At 36.8% G+C, this 25,127-nt stretch overlaps 1 protein-coding gene across 1 annotated transcript in view; it reads left to right on the forward strand.

Annotated features, from left to right (window-relative positions):
• RAD51AP2 (RAD51 associated protein 2) overlaps positions 1-20,656 on the forward strand; it is a gene marked incomplete at its 5' end in the record, with an annotated part of 66,607 nt that extends 45,951 nt beyond the window's left edge. The window contains one exon of the mRNA XM_081068858.1: positions 20,493-20,656. Coding sequence (XP_080924984.1) covers positions 20,493-20,500 — 8 coding nt within the window. The 3' untranslated portion in view covers positions 20,501-20,656. The remainder of the gene's footprint in view (positions 1-20,492) is intronic.
• Between the last annotated feature and the right edge of the window lie 4,471 nt (positions 20,657-25,127).

Here is a 25,127-nt window from a genome sequence, read left to right on the forward strand (position 1 = left end):
ACTTCACAGGTAGTGTTGCGTACTTTCATCAAGAAGCTCATTAGGGCTATTTGTCTCTTTTTGTGATAAGATTGATTGGTCTATTTAGGTGATGTTGGCCTGATCCTTAGATTTTAAAGGTTCCCAAGATCTTTTTTTCTAGTGATTTAACAACCACTAATGATCATTACAAGGATTCATAATTTCATTAGGGGTTGCTAAATGTTGATATGTTAAGTCTAACATTTTTTCTTCCTTTATTAAATGAAATATTTGTTCTAAAAACTTATTAACTATTCAGTTATCTTACTGTCCAATTTGCATTTTGGAATAAATGCTTGACAACTTTCTTTTATTTAACAGTTTTCAGTGTAACGTGTTGGTTGCCTAAAATCCTTCATAGGTGGCCTCTGAGTTTCTGTTTAAACATAATTATGTACTGATAGATTTCCAGTATTCAATATTTCCATTGCATTTATTTTGTGTTTCATGCTCAAATTGTTTTATCTTTGGCCAGTGTGGGGTCTCTTCATTCACTCCAAGTCTTTTTGACATGATTTTAGTAGTCTCTGGTAGCTTGATAGCCTTCTGATATGACAAGGTGTTCCAAGATCAACATTTATACTTTCTTTCCCAACCAGTTCTTCAAGTAACCCCTGTTCCTTTTAGTGAGAAATAACATTTACAGACCATAATCTTTTAGTGAACTTTAAGTATTTATTTTATATTCTATATCTCTTAATATATACGTTTAAAGTCTTTCTTAACTGTTTTTTTATATAACTTTCAGCATGATGTTTTGTTGCCTTGTATGTTTTGTAGTTTTTCATTGGTAGTGCATATTTGAAAGTTTATTTATATTACTTTTTTGTTGCTTGGATTGACAGTATGTTTCTCTGAAAGAGGTTTGTCTTTGGGGATGCTTCAGATTTGCGTCCACAATAAAATACAGCAGTTTGCCTTTATATTTTTCATGAATTTAGTGTGAGTTTAAGCCCTCAGCTCACATGAGGAAACAGATAGTGATTATGGATAATCAGGGAGAATGATTTTCTTTCTTCTCAGAACCAAGGCCAAGACAGAAAAGTATTTTTGCTCTATTTCTAAGTTTATTTTCTTTTTTCTTTCTTTCATTTTCTTAATTTTTTCTAGTTTACCTTTTTGCTGTTCCCTGAGACTTGGGTCTGACTTATGGAACCTTTGTAATTTAATTTCCCACTGTGTTCCACCTCTTTGGACTCATGTTCTCTTTTCTTTCTCCTAGACTTAATGGATTTCCTTATATTTTTACATATTAGTTTATTCCTTTCTGCAGGATTTCCAGTCATGGTTTTCAGGGTTTGTCATTCATAATATTGCCAAATACTGAAATTCTCCAAAACTTATATAGTTTTATTATGCTTCCACTTCTCTCTAGGAGACTTATCCTTTTGAGTAAAAGGTTAAAATGTAGATTACTGATCTCAGACCCAAGGATTCTGGTTTGGTAGGCCTGGGCTGGGGCCAAGAATATACTTTTTTTTTCCCCGTAAGGATCTTAAAAGATTCTGATGCAGTTGTTCTGAGAATCACACTTTGTAAGACACTATACTAAGAATTTTGTATTTTTTTTTTATCATATAGGCAATAAGGAATTAACAAATGTAATCTAGCGGGTATAAACTCATCAGTTTTAAGATTATAGTAGCCCCTTATTTGCAGGAGATATTTTCCAAGACTCCCAGGGGATGCTTGACTCTGCAGACAGTACTGAGATATATATATATATATATATATATATATATATATATATATATATATATATAAAGTTTAATTTATAAATTAAGCACAGCAATAGATTAGCAACAGTAACTAATAATAAAATAGAACAATTATAACAATATACTGTAATAAAAGTTAAGTGAATGTGAGTTTTTTCTCTCTGTGTCAAAATATTGTATTGTACTGTTCTTACCTTTTACCTTAAAGGGAAGCACTTCACAGCTTCTCTTTGGCATATATAAATTGCCAGCATCTCTACTCTTGCACTCTGGGGCCATTGTTAAGTAAAATAAGAGTGACTTGAACATAAGCACTGCAATAGAGCGACAGCCCATGTGGTAACCAACATGGCTACTTAAGTGACTAACGGCTGGGAGTATATACAGCATGGAGGTGCTGGACGAAGGAATGATTTATGTCCTGTGACGGATGTAGGGGGAGCAGCATGAGATTTCATCACACTACTCAGAATAGTGTGCAATTTACACCTTATGAATTGTTTATTCCTGGAATTTTCCATTTAATATTTCTGGGCCTTGGTTGACTGTGGGTAACTGAAACCTGGGAAAGTGAAACCACAGGTGGTGGTGGGGCAGTTTACTGAGCTCTGGTAGCACTCCATTATAGGAATGGATTAAAGTGGAAGAAATAGATGGCCAGAAGACTAGTAAGGAAGCTGTTAAAATAGTTTTAATGAAAGATTAGAGAGAGAATGTGGCTGCTTAATATTTCTCAGGTAATGTCAATATGGTTTAGTGTTGGTGTGAATATTGGATCTGAGGAAGAGGGTGGAGTCCATGATGACTCTGAGAGTTAGTCTTTTTATATTTTGAAAGGTATTTGATTTCACAGAGGTGAGTTCTGTTCAGGGCTCAACTTTTCTAAATTTAGAATTTTATGTTTTCTTAGGAAATAATGCTTGAATATGCAATGAAAATCACTTCATGACATTTTCTAAAAGAGTATGAAACACATACACACACACACACACACACACACACACACACACACACACACACACGAAAGATGCTTTATGCCCTATCACCCTTGTGGATACTCTGAGCTTGATATTTGGAAGGTAAATGTTCTGCAACATCATTGTAAGTGTTCTTCCCTTTTGGCATTTGGGAGGACCACGGACTTTTTTTTTTTTTTTAAAAGTAAAAGTAGAAAAAGTCACACAAAACCAAATGTCATAAGGGATCAAAAGCTTCTCAGAAGCTCTGTGACTATGGTTCATGGATTAAAATCAGGATAACTTTCTACCAGTTTCCAGAATAGCTTAATGAAAGAGAAACAGTGTTCCAAATATACTTGAGCAATAAGCAGCAAAAGCCAGGACAGCAGTTGCTACTCTTTTTGTCCTAAACCTCATTCAGAAGGGTGTTCAAGGCCAATTGTACTCACCTTGAATATCATTCCGTCACCTTGTTGTAAGGAAATCTTCTAATGTAATGATAAATTAGGGGCAATATGAACAATACTAGTGAGCAATCACATCCTACCCATAGTCTTTCTGGCTCTGATGGTACACTGAAAAAATAATTTTCCAAGTCCTAATTAGAATCTCTTCTGGAATTTACATTGCACACAAGCGTGATGCATTATTCACCCCTTCACCTTTTATTTCTTGGAACAGGCTTTCCATTTTAATAGCTCAGAAGTCCACAGGAGAGAGAAGTCCTAGTGAGGAAGTTTTAAATGACACCATGTTATGAACATGTAATTCTCTGTTTTTTATAGTTGTTGGCTTTCAATAGATGCTTTGAATCAGAATCTCAGAATTCATATTAAAAGAGATTCAGGAACTTTAATAGAGAGTAGGAAACATGAATTTCCCAGCCCACCTTTTCAAGGAAAAAGAGATTTTAAACTTTTTAAAAAAAATCTTTTATTTATTTTAAGGGTGTTTTTTCAGGACCCATCAGCTCCAAGTCAAGTAGTTGTTTCAATCCAGTTGTAGAGGGTGCAGCTCACTGGCCCATATGGGGACCGAACTGGCAACCTTGCTGTTAAGGGCACCACGTTCCAACCAACTGAACTAACTGGCCATTCCAACTTAGGTTCTTTTGTGAAAAGCCAACAATAAATGTATATTTTTAAAGTTTTCCTTAAGTGTTTAATCAGTCTATTTACAAACTTTCCATTCTGAAAATGACCTGTAACTTTCTTTAATATGCATTCTTTCAGTTTGCTAAGTCAGAAAAGCCCTCAAATGTTGAAGACCTAAGAAGACTAAGTTGCTGCAAGGGGAGGACCTCATTTGGCAATGATTTTATACTACATAAGGATTTCTAACAGGGAGAAGTTCATGACAGCATGGTGTTGGGTGGGGCTATGGAGACAGGCATGGGTGTTACTAGTTGTGGGACCATGTCATCTTTTTATGTCTCAGTTTATCCATCTGAAAAAATGGACAGTAAAATAGCTTGTACCTCATAAAGTTCTCTTGAGGATTAAAGGAGATGATATACTGTGTTTCCCCGAAAATAAGACCTAGCTGGACCATCAGTTCAAATGCATCTTTTGGAGCAAAAATTAATATATGACTTGATCTTATATAATATAGTAAAATAAGACCAGGTCTCATATAAGCACTGGGTCTTATAGTAAAATAAGACCAGGTCTTATGTAATATAAGACTGGGTCTTACATTAATTTTTGCTCCAAAAGATGCATTAGAGCTAATTGTTCAGTTAGGTCTCATTTTGGGGGAAACACGGTAGGTAAAATTCTGAGTGCACAGTAGACTTTCAATAAAATATATCTGCTATGCAATAAGTACTTTTCTCAGTGCAGTGCCATGCTCGTCATAAAGAGTTTATTCTAGACTTTATGGGGTAATCCTGTTCAAAGTCAATGTTGAACAGTTTTTAAAATCAAGGTTATCAGTCACTCCATTGCTGTTTGCTATTCATTGCTTTTCTCTGCGGAACCAGTGAAGTCAGTCACTCATCCCTCCCTGGAGTGTCTCATGGTTGCTGGTTTTCAATAGATGCTTTGAATCATGGAATCTCAGAGCAGTGAGGGATTTAGGGATCCTAGTTCTGTTTAACTCCGTTTTCGAGTGTGGGTGTGTTTGCAATTTTTCACATAAGATTCCTGAAGCCCACATTAAGAGAAGAAAGCAGCATAGATTTTGGAATTATAACCAAACTTGACTCCCAACTGTTTTATTGACTAATTGTGTATTACTGGTGACTAATTGTCTATTTCTCTGAGACTATTTTTCAGCTAAAAAATAAGTATGTAGTTGTAAAAATTAAATCAGATATGACATATAGAAACCTAGCAGAGTGTCTGATGCTGTAGGGTTTAATGTTAGTTTCAAGAAACTTACCCAAGATCTCAGTGCTAGTAGTATCAGAGGATTTTTGTCATAATCCAGATATCCTGTTCCCAATCTAGCATTGTTTCCATAGCCTTAATGGGGAGACGTTGTGGGCAAGGAGATTAGCTCTGCAACTAAGTCATGAATAAAGAAAGACTTATCAGATCACGGAACAATGAATGCTTGCTTTTGCCATAAATAGATGTAAAAGGGAAATAACAGATGAGGAGAGAACATTTTCAGTGCATATAATCAATAAAAGATTAGTGTCTCTTAACAAAAAGTCTCCAATAAATCAATAAGAAAAGGGGGGGAAAGGGTTAGATAAATGGATCAAGACTGCGATTAGAACATTTACAAAGAGGTTAAGCTTATTAAAGTAGGGTTTTACAGTAGGGCTTTTGAGGGAAAGTATTACTGAGTTTAAAGAGATAGTGTTTTGTTTTGTTTTACTCTATTTTCTATAGTCCCAAACACCTCTGCTGCTTCATTGCCAGTACATAGAAAGGTCGAGCACTGCCTAGCATGCAGTATGTCTTCAATACATATTTGTTGCATAAAAGAATGAGCATTTCCCCAGTCTTCATTGTCCAGTGCCATTCTGGTGGGAATTCTCCTTCTGGTACATCTTTGTTACTCAGACAGAGGCAGTCCTGCCACGGCCACCTGTTGTTCCACTTCCCCATCAATACGTTGGTGCTGACTTATGGAAACTCCACTGCTGCTCCTACTCCTTCGGTGTGCATTCCCATCCACCCACACTTCCCCCTTCCTTAGGCTTTTTACAAAATGGAGAGACTACGTCTCCCTTCCGTATTATTTATCTTCCGCTTGGCTGGGGGGGGGGGTGGAGTGGGTAGGATTCTCGTAGCAAGATTGCCTGGTTCCCAAATTCTTCAGCAATTATTGTGACAGCTCTTCCAGTGAACAGCTACAGTTCTGTTCGTCTCCAGAAAGCACACACACCTCCAGCATGTTTCTAAAAAGACTAAGCTGGGTAACAGCTGCCATGCTTTGCCTTGGTCTCCCTCTTCTTTCTGATCTATGTGCATTATTTATGAGTCATGCTACTGTGACACACTTCATTCTGTCTAGTGAATTTTCTTCAGGGGTTTTATAATTTTCTATGCAAACTAGCTCTGTGAACACTGGCTTCTTAGTCTGTTGGACACATCTTGTACATGTCTGTATTAGTCAGGATGCATGATTTTCCCCCTGAAGTCTCATCGGCTATGTCAATGAGTGTAGCCAAACATGGACATAGGTAAAGCTACAGCCTCACTCCATTCACTGAATATTTCTGAGTCTCAGCTCTCGATGAGGTAATAATAACTATTGGCAGAGTTGTGAGGATTAGTGAGATAACATAACATCAGGCATATGGTAGATAGGCTTCTCAGTAAATAGAAACCATGTCATCAGTTTTGTGAGCAGATTTTCTAGAGCTAAATATGGACTCAAGGTTAGAAAAAATAGGATTATGACAGACTATAATGGCAAGGACCCAGGCTAAGAGAAAAAAAGTACTGATTACAAAGAAAGTACAAATGGCATTGACAAAGCAAAAGTAAAGTCATCAGAATTTGGTTGCAATACCAAGTGTAGGAGCTCTTAGACAAATTCAGTGAGGAGTCTACTAAATAATGAGCTAAGGTTCTTTACCCTCTGTGCCAGTGACAATCTGTGTCCCACCTTCCAACCAGGATGCTGTCTTCTTTGCCCTCCCAGTGGTAGGTGAGCCAGCCCCAAATCCCCATTATGCCCCTTCTTTTCTTGGACCACCTCTGGTACAACTTTTGTTAGTCTGGGATCTCTGAGAAGCAGACTGCAAAACAGGATTAGACATTCAAGTGATTTACTAGGGGACATGTCTAGGAGGTAAAATGGGAAGCTGGGGCAGGCTGGGACAGCCACAAAACCATAATGATATTCTGAACTTTGTAAAGAAAAGAGGGCAGGTCGGATGAAAAAATCTTAGACCATCGGCAGTTCAAAAAAGTTTGAAAAGGTTCATGCTGACTCCTCAAGATAAATATCCAAGTCTTTCTTTGGAAGAGCCCTTATCACCCAGAAATAGACCCACCTGCCTTGGTATCCTTACCACACTCGGTCGTGGCATGTGAGTACATGCAGTGATGGATTTCTGAATATGAAGCTGGGGCCTTCAGTCCATTATGCTCTTCAGCCAAAGGTGTGAGGGGGGCACTTCTGTAGCTACCACAGCTGGTATCACACTTTGTGTTCCCATGTCCTCGTCTTGTTTAGAGCAGAATAAAAGTATTTATTAACATGGGTTTTTAGTAAGTGTACATGTTAAAATATTTTAGGATAACTACTAAAACAAAGAAGGGAGAGAAAAATTTAAATAAAAAAACAAAGAAAAGAGGAAATAAACAAAAGAGACAGAAAACTAGGACAAACAGAAAGCACAAAATATCATAGCAAAAATATATCCAAAATATCAGAATTCAAATCAATGAAATGGATTAATTTCTCCATTTTGAAAGACGAGTTTGTCAAACTGGAAGACAAACACAAAATGAGGCTGTATGCTTTTATAAGTGTCATGTCTAAAACATAAGGATCCAGAAAAATAGATGGTAAAAAAATGGAAGAGATATAAAAGATGAGCTCAAACCAAAACAACAACAACAACAAAACTGTGTTAGCTATATTAAAATGAGAAGTTTTACAGACAAACACTATCATTAGTAATAAATGGTTCAGCACCTCAGGAAAGTACAATTCTAAAGTTGTTTGCATATAAAAGACATTTAAAAATATAAACCAAAACTTAATAGAATTCAAGGGAGAAATTGATGAATCTATCATGATAGAAGGAGGTTATAACATGTATATGAGTTCAGACAAAAATATATCAGTAAGGATATATAATATTTGACCATTACAAATAACAATACTGACCCAATGGATGTATGTAGATATTTCACTTAATAACTGGAACATTTTTCAAGTACACCTGGGATATTTAGGAAAATTGACCACGTACATACTAGGCCATAAAGCATGATTCAATAAATTTCTAACAAATGATACGATACTGGAAATCAAAACCCAAAAGCGTATTAGGAAAAATGCATCCAGAAAAGAAGAAATAGACTTTGAAATAATGCATGCATTAGAGAAGAAACTTTATGAGCTAAGCACTGAACTTTAAAAGTTGCAAAATCAATAAATCCAAAGAAAGTAGAATAAGAGACCTGATGATGAGACGGTAAAATTAATAAAAACAAACGTGAAGATACAGTAGAGAGAATTAGCAGTCACTTTTTTTGGACAGAAAAAAATGAAGTTGACAATTACACAAAATTGTCAAGATTGATCAATAAAAAGAGAGTGAAGGTACAAATACATATCATTAGGAGTAAAAAGGAGGCATAACTGCATATGCTAGAGAAATTAAACAAATATATTATGAAGAGCAAGAAAGTGACAGAGATACTCATGCTAGCAAGACAGTCACCTGTATTTTATAACATAATCATGGGAGTGACTCACCACTTTTGTCATATAATGTAACTTTGTCACAGGAATGACATGCAATCTCCTTCATTACATTATATTGGTTGGAAGCAAATCACAGGTCCTGCCTACACCCAAGGGGGCTGATTGATTTCACCATAGCTTGAACACCAGGGGGCACCAATCCTTAAGGGCCACTTGAGGTTGATTCCACCACCCTGAGGAGTATGTAGTAGAAAAACCAAATGAAGCGGCTGCGTTTTTTTTATTTAAAAAAATTTTTTAAAATTAATTTTAGCTGTACAAAGCAGTGTAATAGCTAGACACTTAAACCCCTCGTAAAGTGATCACCCCACCCACCAAGCTACTACGCTCCTGACATCTTACATAGCTGCTGTTTTTAAGGGGGGTAGGAATTGGGTCTTGAAAATATTTGGATGCTATGTGTGAAATCTAAAGTAAATAGAATTACAGACACACCGAGGCTGAAGTTTATGCTTATATCCTTGAGAAAACCTTTCTTAAGAAAATTAACAACATAAACCAGTTTGCACAGAGAATAGGATGTTAATGTGTCTGGAATTACTAAGAGTGCTTCAAAATATAGAACTATTCCCGTTAGAGGAAAAACAAGTAATATATCATTTTAACTTTCTGTTCAGGTAGTTCATATTGATTCACTTCGAGAGTTCTGCTCAAAAAAGATGCACAAACTTTGCACAACCTTGCCTGTCTTGGAGTTACACAGTTTCAGTTTATTTGGGGAAACTGACCTGTTGGTACGTTAGAGAATAATAAAGATCTGACCTGCATGTTGACTTTTTTCTTTCATTTCTCTCTTAAAAAGAAAACAGCTGTAAGGTGAGTGTGTCTGCCACCCACTCGTTCTGGAGATACCTTTGCGTTGGGCTTCAGACAGTCAGGTCGAAAGGAATTGCAGTTCTGTTGGGCTCCTAGGTGTACCAGAAAAATGCAAGACAAAAATGGGTGTGTCATTTTTACAATTTGATGAATCTGTTTTTCCCTGATTAGAGATTTTCAATGAGCCTCCAATAATTAGTCTAACTCTTCTTTCCCCAATTTTTTAAACGATCAGAAATGTATATATCTCTATCTCTTTATATATGTATCTATCTGTATCTCTATCTCTATCTCTACCTCTATCTGTCCATACAGAAGTAGAGAGAATAGTTTAATGAATGCCCATGATCAAGTATCCATCTTCTCTAGTTATTAACACATTGTCAGCCGTCTTCATCTACACTCATATCCTTTCTTTCTCGCAGCCATGCTTTAATTATGTTAAATCAAATCCCAGAATAATTGACTTTCATCTGTAATATATATCTCTAAAACATAAGTACTCCTTTTAAAAATAACCACAATGTTATTAAAGTACCAACATTTTTAACAGTAATTCTTTATCATCAAATATCCAAACTATTTTAACATTTTCTTCATTGCCTAATTTTCTTTTAAAGGAATTATTATCAGAATCAGATTATTTGAATCAGAACCCCAATGAAGTCCACACTTTGTGTTTCATAATACATCTTAAGTCTTTTTTAGTCTTTTAAGTACTCTCCTCTCCTTTTAAAATTTCCTTGTAGACTTTTTTGTTGTTTTATTGTTGTTGCAGAAACTGGGTTTTGTGCTGTCTGAATTTTGCCAATTGTTTCACCATTGACTTTACCTTAACTTGCTTCTCTTTTTCCTCTATTTAGATATTGGGTTAAACCAAATGAAATTGTATTTTTGTAGGTCAAAATGATTAAATATTGGCAATTATATACGATTCAACTAAATAATTAGATCTGGAGGTGTGATCAGATTTAGCTTCAAATTTTTGACAGGAATATTTCATAGTGGTGAGAACTTTGTATTTTATCACCTCAGGTAGAATTCAATGGCGGATTTCTTCCATTTTGTGATGTTAAGATTAATCAGTGGAATCATCAGCTTGATTGAGACATTATAAAGTTTCCCATCAGCTTTCACCTAATGGCTTCAGAGTCATTGATGTTCATTGCTTTGATCCATTATTTCATTAGAGGTTGAAAAGCAATGTTATTTTTTATTAATTAACTGCAATTTTTTTAAAAAGACTAACTTTCCATCATCAGCTATTTTGTTACCCTAAGATATAGTTCATACACGAAACACAGGAAAAATGCTGAGTTTTCTGCATTTAATTAATGATTTTCAGAATTATGTGTTTCTTCACCTAGCATTCTCAGCTTTAAATCTCATGAAGACATTAATTGATTTTGATGCTCAAATAGTTCTATGTTTAGTTAGTTAGGGTCTCTTCAAGTTGGCCTTTGAGTCCTTTTGACACAACTCCAGCAGACTTTGACAGCTTCCTTGATTTTCCAATATGAAAGATCTACTATATTATTGCTCCAGATCTAGAATTAGCAATTTCTCCTAGGCAGCATAGATTGCTATGGTGGGAAATGCTATAAAAAGACAGTCAGGAAAATAAGCATGCCCATGGGTACACCTTTTTAGTGGACAAAAGGAGGAAACGCATATTTTTAAAGATGTCATAAATTTATACTGATATTTTCAACTGAGATTTATTATTATAATTTTTATTTAACTTCCCTGATTCTACACTTTTATCTCTCCTCTCACTTGGAAAGTTCTTTACTCCCAGCACCATGAACATTATCGCCTACTTGCTTTGCCCTACGCAGACATACAACAGTTTAGAATAACAACACCGATATTACCACCAATACCAGATTAAGATCTCTTGCAGTTATTTTGCTATTAGGCTATATCCTGCTAGGGACGTATAGTCAAGTTACTGTGTTTTCATGTCACTTGAAATAACTTCTGTGTGAAACAACTTAATACACAGTTAAGTTCACTTGTTTCATTTTGTTTCCAACTCTTAAGAATTACCTTTATTGGTTTTTAAATAATTCTGTATTATAGTTTTATAAAATATTTACGTGATTCCGTAACATAGCAAAATAGTAATGGAGATAATCTTTGTTCCTACTCCAGTGTGTAGATGTACTACAGTGCATTTAATCTTTCTCCTATTGAATGGACATTTTAGTTGTTTCCATTCTTTTGCTATTAAAAATAATGACATAATTAATAGCCTTGGACATGTCTTTTTTGGAGGGAAGGACAGGCATGTATAATCCTTGACGTGAGATTGCTGATTCAAATGATGAAAACATGTAATTTTACTAGATATTGCCTAATTCTGTTTTCTAGTGGTTGTATCATTTGGCATTCCCATCAGCAAGGTACGAGACTTTCTCCAAAGCCTTACCGAGATGAATATATTGCTACATTTTTTGAATTTTTGAGAGTCTGGTAGTTGAGAATGGTATCTCTGTAGTTTTAGTCTGCAGTTCTCTTATAAATGATGTTGAACATATTTTCATGTAAAAGGGCCATTTGAATTTCTTTTTCTGTTAAATCTACATTCATATCTATTCATTTTCCAATAAGGTTATTGGAGTTTTTCTTCTCTACATTAGATAATTATCCATTTACTGTCTTTTTATTTTAGACATACCAATCCTTGCCTGTCATATATTTTGCAAATATTTTTCTTTTTCTCATTTGTATTTTTCACTTTGCTTCTGATTTATTTTTGCCATAATATTTTTAAATGTTTATCCATTAAATTTATTAATCTTTGTTTATTGCTTCTTACGTAAATTTGTCGTCTTCCAGATTATAGAGAATATATCCATGCTTTGTTCCCTAATATTTGTATGATTTCAATTCTTACATTTAAATGTCTATTCCCTGGCAATTTTCCTGGTCTATGATGTGAGAAACAATTCAGTTTAATCTTTTGTATTTTTTATATTTTTAATTTTTTTAGTGATGTGACTATTTAGTTACCCCAACACCACTTAAAAACATTTTTCTCTCCCACACTGATTTGCTTGTTAAATACGTTAAATACCCATGTGCAACTTGTTCTATTTCTAGATATTCAATTCTGTTTTATTGATATGTCTGTCAATCCATGTAGAAATACCAGATTGTTTTTCTCTTAGAGGGTTTATGTTAGGTAGGGGTAGCCACATTTTATTCCGTCTCATTTTTCTTTTTTTTCAGAGATATCCTAGCTATTATTGCATATGATTATTTTAATAATAACCTTTGTAATCAACTCATGTAGCTTCAGAAAAGATGTTTTATTGTTTATTGGGATCACATTGCATTTATAATTTAACTTAGCGAGAATTGGAATCTTTTTTTTGCATTGAGTCTTTCTACTGCAAGATGTGATATGTCTTTCTATTTGTACAAGTCTACCTTTATGCCCTTCAGGAGTGTTTTATAGCTTCATTATTTTGTTCATTAGATCTTGAACATGTATTGATAGGTTTTTGCCTAGGTTATTTATTTATATCATAAACAAGAAGTTTTCTCTTCAGTTATTTCTTCTCACTGTTTTGTTTGTGTATGTGCAGTAGAGCCTGAATTATAACCTGACATTCTACACTTCCCATTTCTCTCTTTTCTATTTTATTTATTATAATTTCCTGTACAAACCGTCTTCATCTCCAGCAAAATGGTCTACAGCTGTCCCCAGGGAGACCTATGTTTTCCTTATATCTCAGCATTGCTTACGTATCCCTCCTATCTTGGTTTTTCCTTTTTCTTTCTCTTTCATCTTTAATTCTATAAACCATTCTATATCTTCTATGTCATCTCTTTCACGTATATTTTATATAGCATTTACATCTCTAAATTATTCACATGCTATACAGTTTAGGTTCATTTGCAGTTACTTTTTTAGGTCTATTATCTAAGGCAGGCCTATGAAATACAGAATGACAGGAACTGTGTTTCACACTTTTGTTTTCATATTACCCAGTGCTTTGTACATACTCTGCGCTCAATAAAATGTATACATTGATTTTCATCAAATATTTAAATTTTTTTTCTGGTTACTATCACCTTTCTTGGAAGATCTTGGTATATTCTTATCCCGTTGATTTAATATGCATAATAGCCCTTAGAGCTAAGCTGGAATAGAATGAACTTTTCTTTCTATCTTTCTTTCTTTCCTAATGTATAATTTTTATTTATCATTTTTATTTGCCAGTTTTATTTTATTGTATTCAATATTAATGCTTACTTCATTATCCTTCTATGTAGTAACATATATAGCACAAAATGTATCATAGCTCTATACCAAGATCTGAATTTATCTACAAATCTATATGTACATTTAGATGTCTTACATTTCTGGAATTTTGTTTGCTAATTAACTTTGCTGTTACTTGATTTTTTTTTTTTATGTTCCTTAATTTTCTTGGAACAGAATGTTCATTCTATTGCCAGAAGACAGCCCGCTGGAAGAATAAAGAACCTGTCTCCATAGAAAAACCTGTCCCACAGAAAGCCAGGTCTCAGCCCGGCTTTGAATTCTCAGGACTTGAATTCTGCTATTCTAAAAGTTCAGAGCTTTTTCACTGAACTCTTTGCCTTCTCTTTGTTCAAAGATCTGAGTCAGAAGTTGTCCTAAAGAGTCCTGAAGCACCTCTTCTCCACTGTAGAGAACAAGTTGGTTGGGGTGGAGGAAGAAGAGTTTGGGTTCATTGTAGTTTTGGTTGGCCTCTAACACAGGTCTTGAACTTTCTGCCCAGTTCAAACACACACAATAAGGTTCTGTCCTTGATGATTGTTGACCTTGAAACAAGGATGACAAACCTCCCTGCTTATGGATAAACCACAAATCCAAAAGTGGTAATAACTCTGCAAGCCTTTTTAAAGATCTTTGATCAATAACTAGAATAATAGATGCCCCCCCTGTCTAATCCATCTGTTTCAAAGCCCCAAATAGATTTTGAGAGACCAAAGAAAAGAGGAGTATTTGTTTGAAGAGGTCAACAAAAGAACGTGACTGTCAGTTGACCTGTGAGCTGACCCTGGCAATCAGAGATTCTTTACCCCTCCCCATCCTTGGAATATATGCTCTGCCCTTCATTTTCACAGTAGGAACTGGTTTCAAAGCCAGAATCTTTAGAGAGCAATGTGTTTTTGAAATCTTCTGGACCAAATGCATGACTGGACCCCATTAAGTCCTCTATATATGCTTTGAGATTCTGGTAGGTAGTATGGAGACTTATAAGATGTGATCAACAAATACTGAAAATGTTTAAATTTTTAAAAATTCATTACAGTAAAAGACACATTGACATTAATCCCTCTCACAATACTTCCCCTCGCTTCAAACACACTTATCCCGTCCATTCTTGCGACTTTCTGAAGCAGTTCTGGAAGTCCTCTTTTGTGAGTGTCGTTAGTTGCGCTGTTGTGGCTGCCTCGATGTCCTGAATCGATTCAAAACATTTTCCTTTCATGGTCATTTTGATTTTGGGGAAGAGCTAGAAGTCTCACAGTGCCAGATCTAGTGAATGGGTGGATGAAGATATACCATAATGTTTTTATTTGACAGAAATTGCCATACCAGAAGCAGTGTATGACATGGAGCCTTTCCATTGTGATCACAAAATATGGTGAATGCTGCTGTCGAATGCCATCCAACAGAAAAGCAGGGATCTTCAATACGGGAAACAGTGCGTCGAACCCTAGTAACAGTGTGTGACCAGTTTGTTCAGTGCAGTCAGTTAGGTGTGAGCTACAGTTGAGAGAAGGTGTGTTTTAAAGTGTGCTGTAAATCATCCTCCATCATATCAATGCTCTGTATCACACATAGCATCTGATATACGGCAATTTCTGTCAAATAAAAACATTACTATGTGTCCTCATCCACCTTATTCATGTGATCTGGCACCGTGTGACTTTTGACTCTTCCCCAAAGTAAAAATGATTCAGGACATCGAGGCAGCCATGACAGCACAACTAAAGATACTCATAAAAGAGGACTTCCAGAACTGCTTCAGAAAGTTGCAAGAATGATGGATATGTGTGTTTGAAGCAAGGGGGAATACTTTGAGAGGGAGTAATGGAAGTATGTCTTTTACTGTAATACATTTTTAAAAATTTAGACATTCACCGTATTGTTTGGTTACACCTCATACTTGTCTTGTGGCCCCCGAAGAAAGGCCTCACATGTAAGTTCCCTTACTTATCAAACCTGCTACCTACCAATTTGGAGTGGTCTGCCTCTTACATCTCTCCTTGCCCTCAGTGCATGGGGGCCAGTTTGCAAATCAAAAGTATTGCATTTCTTCCCATCTGAGCTATGAGCATCTAAATATATGGCTTTATGCTTCTTCCTTTATGGGGGGAAGGGGCATCCTGGCTCCGTGAATAGGCACTGTGGGTTAAAATAAACCTGGAAGAATTTGAATTCTACTTTTTCTTTCATGACTGTTTATTGATCATGTAACTTAACCTCGCTGGCTTTTTAAATCATTCCATCCATCTGGGATGGACTGTGAGAGAAGTTTTACAGAGAATTTTGTAATCTAGAGACAACACGTGCTATGTAAAACCACTACCAAGTTGTCATTAAGCACAACTAGGACTTAAGGGAGCTGTAAGTATGGCAAGGAGAAGCAAGCCCACTGGGTGAAATGCCAATCCCTTCATGAGCTTTAATTGCACAGAACTTGTGCCACTAATACTGCAGCTAGCCAAAGAGAGGAAAATCAAGGTAATAATTGTAGTGGGATAGAAGGATGCCTGCAGGCTGGGTATCAGAGAATAAACTCTTCCTTACAGAAAGAATAAACCAAAAGAATCTGAAAAAGTGGAAGACGTCGTGATGGTGGATCTGCAGAATCCTTCTTGTCTGTATCTGGCCCTAAGAGATCATGAAGGACATTCACACATACCAACACGGGACAAGGGAAAGCCATTACTCTGCGTCTCCGGGAGAGCTCATTGTATCTTGACCGTGCTCACTCAGATACAAATTCTATCCCGTTTTTTAAACAGTTTTGTGCCCAGAGAATCATATGTGCTCAGTAAATGTTACCGGTTATTATTTTACCTGGAAAGGGAAAATTGCTGATCATATCGATCACTACAGGCTGCAGGGTGAAGCACATAGCATGCTTCCACAAACAGGGGCCAGATGCGAAACTGTGTGTATCTGTCTCCCCCCAAGCTGACGAGAAATACCTCTGACTCTATTTTTGCCCCCGGAAAATTATTTGGAGGCTTTTGGAGCTCGCCTCATTTTATCCCTGAAAATAGACTTGATCTAGTGTAGATTTTGATTTTTGACCATTGCCTCCAGACAAAACGTCATTAGACAGCTATGGTAGAATAGTTGTTCCTGGACCTTTTTATAGAATCCACTGGGGCAAAGGTTTTCTCTGTCAAACCAGGTGATTAAACCAGCACAGAATAGACTGGAAACTCTTCTCCAGACTGTGGCTGCACACATACACATCAGATTTTCACAATATATATTATGCTTTGACTTCCCCCGACTTCCTCCTCTCCCACCAGATGGAACGCTGTCTGTTTAGGCAGCTGAGCTTCAGCAGCTCATATTTCCACCTTCTTCCTGGAAGGCTGTAAACTTCCTAAGCATAGCTCCATTGTATTGTTATCTGGGATTGACCACCAGCTATGAAAGAACCCTTTAGATCGCCCTAGGGAAATAAGCAGGGAGAAGTGCCTGCCAATCGCCATCAACATGCCTTAGTTCTTCCCATCATGCTGAGCCTTTTTCTTGTTCCCAGATAAAGTTGAACTCTTTTAGGGAACCTCTGGAGGTAGCTTTGCCAGCAGAGTGACCACAGAGGACGTTAACAACATGGAAAATTTAGTTGGTGTCTGGTGCTGTGACAGGTATTCAACATACGTTATCTCATTGAAACCATAAACCAGTCCTGAAGCTCACAGAGATTCAGTAACTTTCTCAGCATCACACGGTGAGGGTGTTACCAGGATTCACACCTAAGCTTGTATTTATTGTAATCCTGTATTTATTGTAATCAAGCTATATGCTATTAGTAATGTCAATAATAAGATCACCAGGAATCCTCAGGCTATGAAATTGCTCACATTCCCCCCTTTGTGTTAGGCAGTGTATATAATTAAAGCATCCCAAGATTAGAAAACAAACCAATAAACAAATAATTAAGAATCTAGATTATTAAGATGCCTATGGATGCTGCTTTTGCCATTTAACAATTTTATTTTACTATATTACTTAGCTACAAATAGTACCAGGTTCAATATGTCCCCTTGCTGAGAATATAATTTCTGGAGGGTGTTCTTTGCAATGGAACTGAACTTGATGTCATTAAACAGCAATTATCATTAGCTCCTGTTCTGCAGCGTCGTATTTAATGGGGCTTCACAGGAATTTTTATGATATGAAATGGGGTTTTGGTTTTCGTTTAATTCCAAAAAGAAAGTGTGTGATTATAAAAATCCACCAAAGGGTGTTTCATAACAATGCTCTCATCTCCAGTGAGCAGACAATGCTGGTTTTACGGAGACAGTGCAGCTGCAAAGAAAACACAGTTGCAGGACAGGAAGCTCAGGTTGGAGGGAAGGGACGCTGTACTGTTGTGTACCCAGAGTGTCCACAGAATGCTGAACAGTAAGTTTCATGTTTTCTTATCTGAGCAGATCTGCACCAAATACGAAACATAAGCCTACATATGAAGTGGAATCTAGTGAACCAGTCATTTAACAGGTGTTGTCTGTATAGTTTGAGCAAGGGGGGTCCCACTCCGATCTTAGTGTCGATTTCATGACCTGTGATGGATGATCCAATGTCCTGCAGAAATGTCTACAAATTCCTAGACGTGGAGAGCTCACATTCTTATGGTTGTGAGTTCAGTCTTCCCCCAAGAAGTAGTAAGTTGGGAACTATTGCTCAAAAGAAGATTGCTTACTTATTGTAGGGCATATGGATATTCTTCCAAATGGAAGGATCTCCATTATACTCACCACATCTGCTCCAAGAGATGTGCTGAGTATAAGGCAGAGCCATCTGCACTGAAGTCAGGACCAGCTTGAGCATCTTTTCTTGCCCTGGGCCCCATCTAGACCTGTCAGCTTTTCAAATCACTTGGTGAAATGACCCAGCAGAATATTCAAAAGGGGAGTATCTTACTTCTTTATTTGATGATGTCCACCAAAAACCGCTTTTTCTTGAAGCAACTTGCTCTCTGTTCCATCAATGTCATATCTTTGGAACTAACTTGTGGCACAGAATTGGGGAGTTGACAATCCAGAGTTGTCATTTCTAGGACACTAAAACTATATTTCCGTCCCTACAAAGTGAAAGTAGACTAGTTTTAGTGTTCTTTGTTCATGGGAATGGATAAAAATGCCCTTGCTCTATCAATATCTGCAACCTAGGTGCAGATAACTCCAGTAAAGGAAACCAAACTGACAAGCAGCTGTAAAACGCATTGTCACCGATTTCCTATTCCCATCAATGTTTTGCACTGGCCAAACTGGAGTTGAATTGCGGATCTTCTAGGAATTATCACATATGCGTCTTTCAAGCACTGTATGGTGGCATCTCTATGGTTTCCCTGGGGATAAAACATTTCTTTTGACTTATAGTTTGTAGGGATAAGAGGTACTGTCAGTGCTTTCATTCGGTCCTTCAAATCATGGTAGTTATTTCTCTATAGGTGACAATTCATATGAGGATTCTGCAAGTTGGAATCAGTATTGGTATTCTACACATCACTGAGAATATTTATTCTGAATATATACTTACGAACTGAGGTATGGTTCTGAGATGAGGTGGACATCAATAAAACTCTATTTGGTGATGTTGCAACAACTATGTGTAGTGCCAGGGTGTACTCGATTAATTGGGGGATAACTGCGTAAATTATATAAATATTTAACCACGATGCTGTACATCTGAAAGTAATATAAAATAATATTGAATCTCAACTGTATCTGAAAACAAATAATTTTTAGAAACTGTTTGAATAAAGGATAAAGGGAAATAATCTATAGTTGTCACCATTGTATCGTATGGGTATTTACTATATTATCTGATTGGATCATTGTGATGATTAAAGACAATGGATGAGAACGAACTTTTTAAATATCAGTTTCCACTCCCACCAAGGTTATAAATCTCTTGAAGAAAAATAAGGCTTTATCTATCCCTGTGCTGCCATATGTGTCTGGCATATTGCTTGACTCATAGATTAGGAAATAAAGCAAATATATATGATTGAATTGAATAAACTTTACATTGCACATCCAGATTCCTCCTGGTATCAAAGAGTGGTGAACATGATGTGAATGTGATATTAGAACAAAGGGAACTATATAATCTGGAGGAATATTTCTGTGAAAACTTGACATATTCTATACCATATGGAAACAGGGCAAGTTAGTGGAAAAACTATAGACATGGGAATGGGAGAGAGCGCTCAGATTTTAAGTGTTGTCGTGGTCGTTATTTTACTGGATATCAGGAGAGGTCCATATTTTTCGCATCTAACACAGGTATGCATTTCAGCTAGGATATTCCAGAGTGTATAAGGCTGTCAGGGGTGTAAGAGGGTTTAGAGATCTCTGAGGTCAGTATTCTCTTTTTATAGTGAGGAAAGCTGAGGTCATGAAGTCACAGTTACTTAATGGGAAAACTTAAGTCCAATCTGTCCAAGACAAAACAGCTAGTAAGAGGTCCACATTACTAACTCTGTGACATCAACGAACCCACCAAATCCTTGTTTCATTTGCTAAGTTGTTGTAAGGGGATGATGAAAATAAAGTCCTCATTGTCTCAAAGAGAGCAGCACACTAGATGACAAATTACAGATGATATTATTGCTAAACTCCTACAGGAGAGAACTTCTCTACATTCAGTGGAATTAAGATTTTTTTCTGCTTCTAAATATTTGGCCAAATACTCGCTTATTGCTCTCTGGTACTGTTTTACTAGCCTCCTGGTAGATATTCTTTCTTTTGATGCTTTTTCTTCCAATCTAATAATACCATTAAAATATTATAACTTTCTTTTTTATTCAATTTTCAGTGCCCTGATCACAGCCCATTGATGTACCCCAGAGGCCTCTCCTCTAGACAGTTTCTTCCCTGCATTTTTTTAATCTGAGAGTATCCTCTGGGAGTATGCTTGGCCTTCAAGAGAAGAGGAGTTCTGCAGAATTAAAGTCCCAGGAATGACTGACTTTCTGGTTGGTGAGTGTCAGGAGTTGGTAGACTAATCTCCCAGCTTCCTTGCGTCTAAGTGGGTCTATTCTGAGATGTGTTTCACATTATCCTAGGAGGCCCCAGTGGTTTTGTGCCTTAATCTACTTATTAATGCACATTTATTGGCTTTTCTTCCAATTAAAAGTCACTTATCCATCCCTCACGTTGCTTGTTAGGACCACCTCAAAAATACAATTCTTGTACCCAAATTCTTGCCTTAGAATCTGCTCTTAGGAGAACCCAAACAAGTTGCAATCCTGCCTGGTCAGCCGATTCGCATCTTGTTCCTTAAAAATCGAATAGAGGTGATCATTTTATTCTATAGTACGTAGAGGCAAGGTGAAGGTTTTGCATGGTCTAAAGAGACTAATGGAAAATAAATCAGCTATGAGTCTTCTCGATTCTTATCAGAATCTTGATGAGAGATGATGAGAACTTGAACCAGGGCCATGACTGTGGACATATGGATTAGTGGGCTACAGATATGAAAGAAATCTAAGAAGTTGAACCCATAGGATTTGTAATAGTGCCCTGCCCCTTCTTTACTCTTGTTCCAGAGTCACTGAGGTTGTACTCTATAGAACCAAGCTTAAGAGATGGAGAATGATCAAAATTCTAGAGCTGTAGAGTATGTGCAATTGCATTGGATGTCCATCTGAGGAAGTTGAAAACAAGAGAGGGAGGGGCATGCTCAGAGTGATGCATCTTGGGGACTTGAGGCGAACCCTCTGTCACTGGCTCCTGGTGCTTTGCTCTGCACAGGGCTCTGTGCCAGTGAAAGCCCACGGCAGTGTTGATCCTTTAGGGGGATGCGGTCTTCAGTCCTGAGTTTTCTTATGTTGGACTGTGTTTCTTATATTTGGATTGGTGGTTGTAGTGTGTTATTTCCTTTTGACCTATTAATATAATTAATTAAAAATGATTTCTACTTAACATTTCTTGGAAGTGTTATACTACACACTGATTCATGGATGATGACATATAAACTTGTTTTTGTCTTATGCTATTGGATTTTTCCAAAAGAAATACATTATGTTTTCTTGAATCTCATAACTACCCAGAAATGACAGTACAGTAGTTATTCTCTCCATTTCACAGATATGAAGACTAAGTAACAGAGGACACATTTTATTGGGAAACATTTATGAGGGTCCTGAGAATCTGAGGGGATTTTCTGAAATGCCATATTCCATGGGCAGCACTTTCTTTCTTTCCTTACGGATTCACTTGCATTGCATTTTGTGCTAAGGTAAGAAGTCTGGAGTGAGACTGCCGGAGTTGGAGTTTAGATTCTGCCACTTGTTTTAGGTAAGTTTCTTAGCCTCCCTGTGACTTACCTAAATTCACTCACTTAAGGATTAGATGAGGGTAAAATATATTAATGTAATTCAAAGCACTCACAGGCATACCAGGCATTATTATCAGTTCATCTACAGTTATGGAGGAAGTAGTAACTGGCAAGGTCAAAATCTTACAACACCCCGTCATCCCCCCCAAAAAAACCCACAAAAAAACAAAACTTACAACTCAAATGCAAATGCAGGCGATTTTAAATGGCCCACCTTAAAAATGTACTTTCTATAGAGTCTTGGCCCACCTTTACTTGTCTCTTCAGTGAGTGGATCCAGTGGGAGGCTACTTCTTAATGGCTGAAATGAAAGTGGCTCTTGTGCCAAGCTTCTTTGCTGGTATGCAAAGAGCCCTTTGCATTATAAACACTGGCCTTCCAAATTGCTGTACTCTTTTCAAGTGATTCAGCCAACCCATTCCCCAGGTGCTGACAAAGCATCAATTCCCCGTCACTTCCCAAGAGTGTTGCCCTTACCCACCATTTTAGGAAGCCAGAGAGTTTGGAGGGAGCAGTGTATAATTATTTTTAGGACTTAGATGGCAGTACTTGAATGTGAGAGCCCGAATTCATGGATAATCCATGTTTCTCTCCCTTTTTCTCTTTCTCTTTTTTGCATACAGAGCAAAGGGTTATGGTTGTGAATTGCAACATTACCTATCAATGTGAAATTTATGGGGTGAATTTTATTAAATATGTAGATATTCCAAGCATCTTTCTTTGATGAAAGCACAGAGTTGAATTGATTGAAACTAATTTGCACAGTGTGTGGTGGGAAATGAACAATTAAAAATATAGACTGTTCTTAATATAAATATATTTTTGATCTTGGGATATTGTTTGGTTTACATCATGTTGGTAAATCTTATATTTGTCATCAAAAATATAGACTATTTCTAGGAATTTGCATTTGGAAGGTGATAAACTTTTCTTTGTATCTATGCAAACGATGTCATTATCATGGGGCAGGATTTTTCTTATTTTTATGAAACTATTACATTTTTATTGAAGTTTAGGGATTTGGGTATTTTTCTTTAGCATCATACCTTTTATTAACTTACTTGATGGTATTGTGTGGAGTATTTTTCCCTTTAATATTATGGTGACATCCTTTTGCTTCAAGCTCTGTAAGGGCTATTTATATTCCTAATAGAATATTAGACCTTGGAGGCTTCTAGAGTTTCTCTTACTGCAATCATCTACTATTAAAAGTCTGAATTGTTGGTTCTGTAGGCTAGAACAGTCAGCCTTGTTGTGTGTTATAGTTTAATATCCATCTCATAAAAACTGCTGAAAATCAATCTTCCATTTGCAAATACCTTGGATTTGAGGCGTAGGTTTGTGAGAAATCGGTAACACTTTTGACAGTTCTCTTTTGTACAATAATCTTAAATCAATATCAGTTGTGTTATTTTCTATCTCTCTAAAAATACTGGAGTATAAAGTTGGTTGCTAGCAGACTTCAAGTTTAATCCTGAATTTTCTCTTGGCTTACTCTGGTAACTTCACCTCTGTGTGTCTTGGTATCTTTATTTACATAATGAAGAGGAGGAAGGGTTTGGGTCAAACTAGAACATCTCAAAGATTCCTTTTCTTTTTTGCACTCTGATCTTACCCATGGCATATTGCGGACTATATGTGGCAGACTCAGGCTCTTATGATGATGATAGGTTGGTTGAGATTAGAAAAGAGGGTGAATTGGAGAAAATGCATCAGGTCAGACGGGACCTGGGGAAATTGAACTGTGTATAGAGGAAGGTTCTAGTAGAGATTATTCAGAGGTCCTACACATGGGCCAAAATGGCTTCTCAAAATTAGATGAAGTATGGTAATATACCTTTAATAGGATTGTGGCAGTGGGAAAGTGGGGGCAAATTTTCAGAATTGGTGCAAAGGAAAATCACAGTCAGTAAGTCATACTCAGGGCCAGATGATACAGAAGCCTGGCTCTGCATGGGAGAACCAGAAAGAGGCAGGAAGAACAGGGTCCAGTCACAGGGGATGGGTCAGAGCAGCATGAGATATAGAATAGGAAATGCTGCAACCAGGCAGCTACAAGATTGTCCAGAGCTCATCCCTGTGATACAGACACTGGGTGTGTTGGCAGAAAAATATTAATTCTAAGCTTGACCGTATTTTGGTATCATCATGTCTAAAAGCAAGAATATCTTCTTAGGGATTGTGCATGAAAAGAGGGGGAGAGTATGAATAGAACCACCAGGACTTAGCTGCCACTTTTCCTTCTGTAAAAGCTTATTAGTGCCCTTTTTTCTCCTTATTCCAACCAGGCAGAGAGAATCAGAGAAATGATGGAGGAAAAGGTTAAGTACTTAGGGAAGGAGATTTTAAAAACTGAAAGTATCTGTTTTAGCTCGAATGGGAAAGATGTTTCCTTGGTTACAGATCTTTATATGTGGTAAAATTACGGTGAAAACACTTTAGGGAAAATTACTTGATTGCTGGGAGGTATCAGAGTTTTTCAACAAATATTTCATTGAATAGAAATGGATTGAGCACCTGCTTGTGCAAAGCTTTGAACTGAGTGCTCTGGGGGGAAATGAAAAAAATTATACTACATTGTTTCCACCCCCGAGGAATTCATACTAGAGACAGAGAGACAAAACACACAAAGCAGTAATTAAATGATAAAGTAAGACTTAAATATATAGACTGCTGTGGCATTCTCTCCCCTCCCCCCCGAATTCTGGACCAAGTGAGAAATAAGCCAAATATAATGCAAAAAGGGCAATGGATTGCCTTTATTTCTAGGAGAAAAAGGTTAGAGTGAAGTATACACCATTTAACATAGATCTCAGTGGGTGGCCTGACACTGCAGTCCAGAATTAGACAGGCTCACACTTAAACAGACAATGCCTCTTTCCCCATGGAACCACTCTTTATGGACAAACTTACTTCCAAGAAAAAGAGAGGAGCTGAGTCTATAATTATGAGTTCCTTCTTCCTTTACTTTGAGATGAAATGGGTAAAAGTAGAGAGATGTCAATAATTAAGGCCCCCCTTTTTTTTGGAAAGATTCACTGTGAGTGGGGAAGAAGCATTTCCTTAACAAAGGACGACAATACAACAAATGACGAAAGTACATGCAAAGTG

The sequence above is a fragment of the Rhinolophus hipposideros genome (assembly GCF_964194185.1).
Source record: "Rhinolophus hipposideros genome assembly, chromosome: 12".
In the NCBI taxonomy this organism is placed as follows: domain Eukaryota; kingdom Metazoa; phylum Chordata; class Mammalia; order Chiroptera; family Rhinolophidae; genus Rhinolophus; species Rhinolophus hipposideros.